The 9,810-nt window shown below is 41.4% G+C and overlaps 1 protein-coding gene and 1 long non-coding RNA gene across 6 annotated transcripts in view; both read right to left on the bottom strand.

The window, feature by feature from the left end:
* LOC121036902 (uncharacterized) overlaps positions 1–100 on the bottom strand; it is a 1,122-nt gene extending 1,022 nt beyond the window's left edge. The window contains exon 1 of the long non-coding RNA XR_005793526.1: positions 24–100. This is a non-coding gene — a long non-coding RNA (uncharacterized LOC121036902). The remainder of the gene's footprint in view (positions 1–23) is intronic.
* Positions 101–209: 109 nt separating this feature from the next.
* SHLD2 (shieldin complex subunit 2) overlaps positions 210–9,810 on the bottom strand; it is an 85,537-nt gene continuing 75,936 nt past the window's right edge. For all 5 annotated transcript variants that reach the window (XM_040485644.1, XM_040485642.1, XM_040485646.1 and 2 more), the window contains 2 exons: positions 2,288–2,403; positions 210–502 (listed from right to left, as the gene is read on the bottom strand). In XM_040485644.1, coding sequence (XP_040341578.1) covers positions 303–502; positions 2,288–2,403 — 316 coding nt within the window. In that variant the 3' untranslated portion in view covers positions 210–302. The remainder of the gene's footprint in view (positions 503–2,287; positions 2,404–9,810) is intronic.

Here is a 9,810-nt window from a genome sequence, read left to right as displayed (position 1 = left end):
CAGAATTCTCTTGGAAAAAAAACTCTCAATTTATATATTGAACACAATTCTCTTTATTAAAAAAAAAAAAAAATTTTTTTTTTTTTTTTTTAAAAACCAAAAAAAAAACCCCCCAAAAAATTTTTTTAAAAAAAAAAAAAATTTATATGTTTATCAAAAAAATATTTCTTTTTAAAAAAAAAAAAAAAAAATTTTTTTTTTTTTTTTCAAAACCCAAGGAAAAGCCCTGCCAGACATTCATTTCAAGACACAAATCATTCCAGCGGTCCTCCTTGAAGTACCTGCGATTTCCTCACGTGGCCTCAGAGAAGGGCACTGGGCTCGGGCTTTGTGCCGTCCGGATAGACATCCAGGAGGGAGAACTCTTGCTGCAAGGGGAAGCTGTTTTCATCCAGCACAAAGAGGCTCTGCAGCTTCACCGCACAAGGCGCCCCTCTGCCTGCCAGCAGCGCGTGGAACAGGTCTGCGGCGACCATGCCGTAGGTGACCTCTGACGAAGGGGCTGCGGAACAAGGAAACGCGCACAGCCTCAGCGTCCCTTCCGGGCGACGGAAACGCACAGGGCTAAGGGTTCACTGTTCCCCTTGGTTTCTCAAGCCCCGAACCCACTTTACAGTTAGTTCTCTTTCTACCCCTTCTCCTTCTAGTCATGGGCGCTGAGGATACTCTAGAATTGATGACCCACAGTTCAGGACAGGCTGTTCAGACTGACGGCAGTTCTACTCGGCACAGCTAAGGGCTTCTTAAAACAACAGTGGAAAGAGCGGACATTAACATCTTCTTAAGTCAAGTCTGAGACAAAAAGAGTGTGTCCGGGTCAGAAAAGAACTCTTATTTATCCAGTCTACAGCGCTTATCATATGTATAAATTTATATAACAAAACCCTGAAGCAGCTATGCAATGAGCATCAAATCTTCATAACACAAAAATACTGAAACTATAGATATAGCTATGTCACTCTATGTTTGCACTTGTCCTATAGGCTTCCTTTTATTTTTTTAGGACACCAAATCCAGTTATTGAGCGGGGTGCCTCCATACTAGACTGACCAGGCACATGTCAAGCTACACTCGCTCCCTGACCAACACCACCAGCCTTTCTTGGATCGGGTCTACAGACTCGTGGGCAGCCAATCACAAATTTTTGGAAGTGAGAGAATTCTCTTAATGATACTTTTCTTTCTTTCTTTCTTTCTTTCTTTCTTTTTTTTTTTTTTTTGTTTTTTTTTGTTTTGTATTTTCACTTGGATAAGCTTAAAAGAAGTCAAGATTAGTGATCATTTGAATGGTCTGATGACCACTTTAGAATTGGTACCCACATGTTCCCTTAGGGTTACAATTTAATTAATGCCAGGAAGGACAACTTTGACTCTGTGGGCAAAACAGACATATATTTGATCTGAGGATGATGGTGCTTCTGTGAGAAACGAAGACTAACTGGTATTGTGCCTAAAATGAAGGGACAAGACTGAAAATACAACAAACAACCTTGAGAGAAGGCCTGAAAGAGCCAAAAGAATGCAAGTTAATAAAGACAGTGAATAAAAAAAGAACAGAGAGCCTTCCAGTTAGGATGTGAAAAGCTGGAAAGAACATGGCTCCAACCTTAACAATTATTAGGAAAACTGAAGAAACTACAAAATCACAATTTATTGAGCCGCTAAGAAGGCAGAGGCAGTGAGACAGCCACACCCATCGAAGTGAGCGGGGACAGAACAGGTGAGCTACAATTTGAATGACTTGCTAAAAGCCAAGTGTAGGCCAGTGCACAGGCGAGGGGAGTCCGTACCCTCAACTGTGCTTCTCGTCCCTACCAGGTGCTCACAAGCCTGGACTGAGGGCAGGACAGAGAGAAAGCTTCCAACCTGGTGAGGCCAGGAGAAGGGGAGAAGCGGCCACAAGGAAAACACAAACCACCCCCCACCCAGGACCCCTCCGCCCTCCTTTAAGGAACAAGAACCTTAAAGTGCTCCAGCAGGGACCGGCAAATCCTACTGCTCCAGTGCTGAAGATGGGAGAGGGGCGGGGAAGGTGAAAGAAAAATCCCCCCATTCCTGGGGGAGGAGCAGGAAACCGCCCAGGATCAAGACCATCAGGGGTGCCCTACTGCGGGGAGAGGGGCAGGTCTTATCTTCCAACTGACGTCCCCTTTGTTTCCTTTTTACATGGATAGAAAAAAGACCTTAATTTACAGCATAGTGTTCTTTCTGCTCCAGTATACTGTGGACACCCCTGAAATGAATGGTCTCACCAACAGCAGCCCCTGGACGGCGTGTTGATACCTTACCGACAACTCTGCTGAGCCAGTCAGGAGAAATGTTGAGTAGCATCTTCTCAATCAGCTCTGATCCTACATGGACGCACACCTTATGTACTCCATCAGTGATGGTCATTAAAGCTGGCCTACAAAAGAGCAAATAACACACGACCCTCAACAAGGTTTTCAAATTAAAGAAATGCTTAAATACAAGGTCATTTCAAAGAGCACTGGGTTTTTATTCAGAGTCCATTTTAATTCCTAAAATGACTCTAGGATGCTCTGAGACATCCTAGGAATAAGAGAAGGGCTTTTTTTTTTTTAAGTTTCAAACAATAAATGGATAAATTTGATTTATTCCAGATTCATTTTAAGATTTCAGATACTAATATAAGAAAACATATTTTTACACCGTTGTGTAAATTATTTTTAGAAATAAAAATAAAGATAATCACACATTTCAAAAATCACAATTTCAAGTCATTTTTCCCAACTGGGCTCTTTCCTGTCAGAACCAAACTATTAACCAAACTGTTCTGCATGTCACTAAACAGGGAACAAGATAAATCATTTCCAGTATGTCCTACAGCAGAATACTATGTGGGTGTTAAAAAGAATGAGGAAGGGTTATAAGTGCTATTAGGGAAGGAATGCCAGTCCTTAGATGGACTCTAAGGAACCAACGACATGAATAAAACAAAGTGAATATTATTCTATCTATGCATTTTTTAATTTATTTTAGAGAGAGAACATGCAGGTAGGAGCAGGGGAGGAGTCGTGGTGGGGGCAGGGAGAGAGAGAGAGAGAGAGAGAGAGAGAGAGAGAGAGAGAGAATCCCAAGCAGGATCCACGCTCAGCCTGGAGCCCAATGGAGGACTTGATCTCATGATCCTGAGATCATGACCTGAGCTGAAATCAAGAGTTGGATGCTCAGCCAACTGAGCCACCCAGATGCCCCATCTATGTATTTTTTTTAATTTTTTTTAAATTTTTTTTAAATGTTTATTTATTTTTGAGACAGAGAGAGACAGAGCATGAACAGGGGAAGGGCAGAGAGAGAGGGAGACACAGAATCTGAAAGGAGCTCCAGGCTCTGAGCTGTCAGCACAGAGCCCGACGCGGGGCTCGAACTCACAGACCGTGAGATCATGACCTAAGCCAAAGTCGGACGCTTAACCGACTGAGCCACCCAGGCGCCCCTGTATTTTTAAAGAAAGGACCAAAACCCATAAAATACCTAGGAATAAACCTAAACAAAGAGGTGAAAAATCTATACGCTGAAAACTATAGAAATCTTGTAAAATTGAAAAAGACAAAAAAAATGGAAATACATTCCATGCTCATGGATTGGAAGAACAAATATTGTTAAAATGTCAATACTACCCAAAACAATCTACATATTCAATACAATCCCTATCAAAATAATATCAGCATTCTTCACAGAGCTAGAACAAACAATCCTAAAATGTGTATGGAACCAGAAAAGACCCTGAATAGCCAAAGCAATCCTGAAAAAGAAAACCAAAGCTGGAGGCATCACAATCCTGAACTTCAGGATGTATTACAAAGCTGTAATCACCAAGACGGCATGGTACTGGCATAAAAACAGACACTTAGATCAATGGAACAGAATAGAGAACCCAGAAATGGACCCACAAACATATGGCCAACTAATCTTTGACAAAGCAGGGAAGAATATCCAATGGAATACAGTCTCTTCAGCAAAAGGTGTTGGGAAAACTGGACGGCGACATGCAAAAAATGAACCTGGACCACTTTCTTACACCATACACACAAAAAAACTCAAAATGGATGAAAGATCTAAACCTAACACAGGAAGCCATCAAAATCCTAGAGTTTTGAGAAAGCAGGCAAAAACCTCTTTGACCTCAGCTGTAGTAACTTCTTACTAAACATGTCTCCGGAAGCGAGGGAAACAAAAGCAAAACTGAATTCTGGAACCTTGTCAAGATAAAAAGCTTCTGCACAGGGAAGGAAACAATCAGCAAAACTAAAAGGCAACCGACGGAATGGGAGAAGATATTTGCAAATGACATATCAGATAAAGGGCTAGTATCCAAAATCTATACAGAACTTATCAAACTCAACACCCAAAAAACAAATAATCCAGTGAAGAAATGGACAAAAGGCATGAATAGACACTTTTCCAAAGCAGACATCCAGATGGCTCACAGACCCGTGAAAAACTGCTCAATATCACTCATCATCACAGAATTGAAAATTAAAACCGCCATGAGATACCACCTCACACCAGTCAGAATGGCTAAAATTAACAACTCAGGCAACAACAGACATTGGCAAGGATGCAGAGAAAGAGGATATCTTTTGCACTGCTGGTGGGAATGCAAGCTTGTGCAGTCATTCTGGAAAACAGTATGGAGGTTCCTCAAAAAGTTACAAATAGAACTACCCTATGACTCAGCAATTGAACTACTAGGTATTTATCCAAGGGATACAGGGATGCTGTTTTGAAGGGGCACATGCACCCCAATGTTTATAGCAGCACTATCGACAATAGCCAAAGTATGCAAAGAGCCCAAATTTCCATCGATGGACGAATGGATAAAGAAGATGTGGTATCTGTATACAATGGAATATTATTCAGTGATCAAAAAGAATGAAATCTTGCCATTTGCAACAGCGTGGATGGAACTAGAGGGTATTGTGCTAAGCGAAATTAGTCAGAGGAAGGCAAATATTATATGACTTCACTTATATGTGGAATGTAAGTTACAAAACAGATGAACATAAGGGAAGGGAAGCAAAAATAATATAAAAACAAGGAGGGGGGGAAACATAAGAGACTCTTAAATACAGAGAACAAACTGAGGGTTGCTGGAGTGGTTGTGGGGAGGGGATGGGCTAAATGGGTAAGGGGCATTAAAGGGGAACACCTGTTGGGATGAGCACTGGGTGTTATACATAGGGGATGAATCACTGGAATCTACTCCTGAAATCATTATTGCACTATCTGCTAACTAACCTAGATAGAAATTAAAAAAAAAAAAAAAAAAGTGTTCATGTCCTTTAATAGACGTTTCCTACAAGTACCCATAGGAAAACGGCAAAGGCCATGAGGACACAGAAAAAAAAAGCTTTGCAGGAAAGCAAAAGCAATAGCTCTTAAACCACCAACAATAAAAGTTCAACCTTACTTCTCACTTGTAATGAGAGAAATACAGTTAAAGGGCCACTGAGGTTCCATTTGCAACTACTAGATGGTCGAGGAGCATGATTCTTGTTGGCAAGGTTGTGGGGCGATGGGTACTCTCATACATTGGTGCAGGAAGTATGGAATTGATCCGGTGTCGATGGAAGGCACTCTACCAGTATCTGCCAGCCCAGAAATTATCCTGCAGCCATACAATCACTCATAGGAGGGGCATTTGTCTCAGGACGTGCACTGCAATACTGTTAGCAGTTGCGTTACATTTGAACACATCACTGTCTACCCACAAGGCACCAATTAAATATATGCCGATCTATTCAGGTATGGAATACGAGGCAGCCAACTAAAAGTGTGAGGAAGCTCCCTCACTGCTGACATGCACTGATTTCCAAAGTGAAAATGATGAGATGGGGAGAGAGTGCTGTGTGTCGCAGGGGAGTGAAATCTGGGCAGGGACGCGCATAGCCTGTGTCTGGACGGAGGCCCAGGACACAGGGGGTGGGGGGCGGGAGGGAGGGGATATTGTCACAGTAAGGCTTTTGTATCTTTTAAACATTTCTATGTTGGTATTAGGAATGTCTTACACATTAAATTTTACATATTAAAACAATTTTTAAAAATAAAAAAAAAAAGAAAGGGATATACATGTGCTGGTGTTAGCATAATAAATTACTAGACGAATATACAAAAAACTTTGACAAGCATGGAATCAGCACTGGTGGTGGATGGGGTGGGTGGGGAGGAACTTTCTGCTTTGTATCTTCCTCCACTGTTTGCATTTTTACCATGGCTATATTATCTCTTTTAAAAATAAATTGTAGGGGCACCTGGGTGGCTCAGTCGGTTAAGCGTCCGACTTCAGCTCAGGTCACAATCTCGCGGTCCGTGAGTTCGAGCCCCGCGTCAGGCTCTGGGCTGATGGCTCAGACCCTGGAGCCTGCTTCCGATTCTGTGTCTCCCTCTCTCTCTGCCCCTCCCCCATTCATACTCTGTCTCTCTCTGTCTCAGAAATAAATAAACGTTAAAAATAAATTGTAAAAAATAAAATGAGAACAGGTTTTAGAAACAGACTCATTAATATAGAGGAATTTAACATAACAGCTAAACCACACTCCTGATTTTCCCCCTTTACCCACGTGATGATTCTAGGTCTTCCCTCTTTTTCACTCTACTCTTTCCCCCATGCTGTCTTTCCTCCTTCATTCTTTATTTTAGCAAATACACACTCAATATCTACTATGTGCCAAGCACCATGCTAAGCACTGGGTGCTTGCTAGGAAACAAGACAAATCTGGTTCCCTCACATGAGGAGCGTAAGAGTTTAGAGGGGCGAAAAGACAGTAAGCATTTTGACAGTGATGCCAAGATGATTCAACAGGGAGAGAATAGTCTCTGCAACAAATCATGCCGGGACAACCGGATATCCACATGTGAAAAAATGAAGTTGGACCCCTTCCTTATAATCCTTACAACTCAAAATACACTATGGACCTGTATGTAAGAGTCAAAACCATAAAATTCTTACAAGTATAGGAGTAAATCTCCATGATCTCAGCTTAAGAATGATAGCTTTCTTAGCTACGATACCATTTAAAAGCACAAGCAACAAAAAGAAAAACACATAATAAAAAAAATGTTGGCAAGGATGTGCAGAACTTCATATACTCTTGGTGAGAATGTAAAACTGGGCAACACCTTTGGAAAACAGTTTGGAAGTTCCTCAAAAAGTTAAACATAGAGTTACCATACAACCCAACAATTCTAAAACGTACATTCACATGAAAATGTGTACACAAATGTTCACAGCAGTACTATTTATAGCAGCCAAAATGTGGGGAGCAGTCCAAACGTTGAGTTGGGGGGGGTGCCTGCTAATGGAAATGGGGCTACTGGGGGCAGGGGTAATGAAAATGTCATAAAATTGACCATGGTGACAGCTGCATAACTCCGTGAATATACTAAAACCATGGATTGTATATCTTGGATGGGTTCATTTGATGCTACGTGAGTTCTACCCAATAAAGACGATTTTTAGAAAAGACAGAACACAACTCAGACAAGTACAAATTGCAATGTGCACACGCCTGGTGCTGTAGCAGAAAATCGAGGGATTAGGAAGGCCTCCTGATGAAGTACCATTTGAACAGAGACGTGAGGGAGCCAGGCTGGTGGAATCAGGCAGAGGGAAGAAGACGCAAGAAAGCCCACGGAGAAGAAGAACGAGTGTCCAAGAACTGCCCGAAGGCTGGGGTGGCTGGAACACAGCGAGCAGGGGGATGCGTGGCAGCAGACAAGGTTGCGGGCGCGACACGGGCACGACAGTTTAAGGGGAAACTCCTGGAAGGTGTTTAAGTGAGGCAGCGATCACCCAGTCAGCTGCGTAGAGAATGGGCTGGAGCGGGCAAAGGCAGAAGGAGACCAACTGAGAGACGATGCTGCTCTGACAGTTTGAGCAAGACATAGCAGAGGCTTGGACCAGGCCCACGTGCTGCTGGACCAGGACGCACTGACTTCCCTTTCTGGTTTCACAATCACCGGGGTTTCAGCAAGGCCAGGTGAAAAGGATGCCACGTGCTCTGCAATGTGTGGGATCCCCTCTACAATTGGAAAGTGTCCTGCCTGAAATGTCAATAGTGCCCCTGAGTCTGAGGAACAGGACTAAGATGCCAGCAGTGGAGACGGAAAAAAGCAAGTGAATTTGTGATACAGTTTTGGATGAAAATTTGTAGGACTTGCCAGTAGATCAGACATGAGAGGTAAGGAAAAAGAAATGATTTAAAGGTTATGTGCAGGTTTCTAGGTTACGGGGGTAGACGGTGATGCCATTCACTGGGAAGTATAAAAATGGGAAGAATCCAGTTTGATATAGATGGGAAAAAATAAGAGAGTCAATCTCAGGCATTTTTAATGTGGGATGCCTGACAAATATTCAAGTAGGGAATTCAGCATCTCAACACTTGAGCTTGGAGGAAAAAATCAGGGTAAAGATGCAAATGAAAGTCATCAGCACATAGAGAATCCTTTGCAAGCAAGTGTGAGACTCAAACCATGGCATCTAATGTTTCCACTGGAAAAGCAGCTCCAAGTTGCAAGTAACCAACATAAAATGTGATTGATCCACTCACAGTATGGGACTGTCCTGCCATAGGAATGTTCATTAAGTGTTTCATAAAAGACTTTTAAGTATAAGAAGTATGCTTGTATCAATCAATATAACCTCCACAGCACTAAATATCAGGTGAACATACATAGACACCTAATAACTGCCTAATTGATGGAGTCTTTGAAAAATAACCAGAGCTTTTTCTTCTTCAGTTTGCTGACTGAGTTATGTAGAGTCCTAAGTGATGACTTACGCGATGTTTTCTGAATTACATATGTGATAATTTGAAAGAATCTGTCATTTAATATCTCAAAGTTTTCTTTTAATCTGGATCCTAAACCTAAGAACAATTTAAAGATTTTTAAATAAATTTAAAAAAAAACCCAACTCTTACTTTGTCTATCAACATTCGAGTAACACAAAGAATTAGCACTACCTCTTCAATGCAGTATCGTTTAGGATTAGACCTTATGTACCTCATACTAGATTATACCATAATCGGGTGATATTGATATGTGAGGTCCTTCTCTTGAACAGTTATTCTTTAGACTGAATATTCAAAGTCTCTCTTCTCTTTAAGGGATATTTATTGAGTAATGTTTTTGTCCAATAAACAATATATTGATTAGGAACATTAAAAATGGCATAAAATAGGGGCGCCTGGGTGGCGCAGTCGGTTAAGCGTCCGACTTCAACCAGGTCATGATCTCACGGTCCGTGAGTTCGAGCCCCGCATCGGGCTCTGGGCTGATGGCTCAGAGCCTGGAGCCTGTTTCAGATTCTGTGTCTCCCTCTCTCTCTGCCCCTCGCCCGTTCATGCTCTGTCTCTCTCTGTCCCAAAAATAAATAAACGTTAAAGTATCTTTAAAAAAAAAAAAAAAAAAAGAATGGCATAAAATAACACATATACTCTGTAAGGAGCCTTAACTGTTGATAAGAAATAAATTTTAGTTAATTATGTTTCTTATATACCATGCATCTTAATTTAATTTTCTTTCTCATACAAGCAACCTTCAGAGTAAGAGCAAAATGTACTTACTTATTTATAAGGTTTATAGATTAAGCTTCTGAAAATGTTCTTAATGTATACCATGATAACATGCTGAATACATGTGCATTTAGTTTTTATTTTTTTATTTTTTTTTTTTAATTTTTTTTTTCAACGTTTATTTATTTTTGGGACAGAGAGAGACAGAGCATGAACGGGGGAGGGGCAGAGAGAGAGGGAGACACAGAATCGGAAACAGGCTCCAGGCTCTG

The sequence above is a fragment of the Herpailurus yagouaroundi genome, unplaced genomic scaffold (genome assembly GCF_014898765.1).
Source record: "Herpailurus yagouaroundi ecotype Mexico unplaced genomic scaffold, PumYag 163, whole genome shotgun sequence".
NCBI classification, from domain to species: Eukaryota; Metazoa; Chordata; class Mammalia; order Carnivora; family Felidae; genus Herpailurus; species Herpailurus yagouaroundi.
This window is presented reverse-complemented; position numbering and strand designations above follow the sequence as displayed.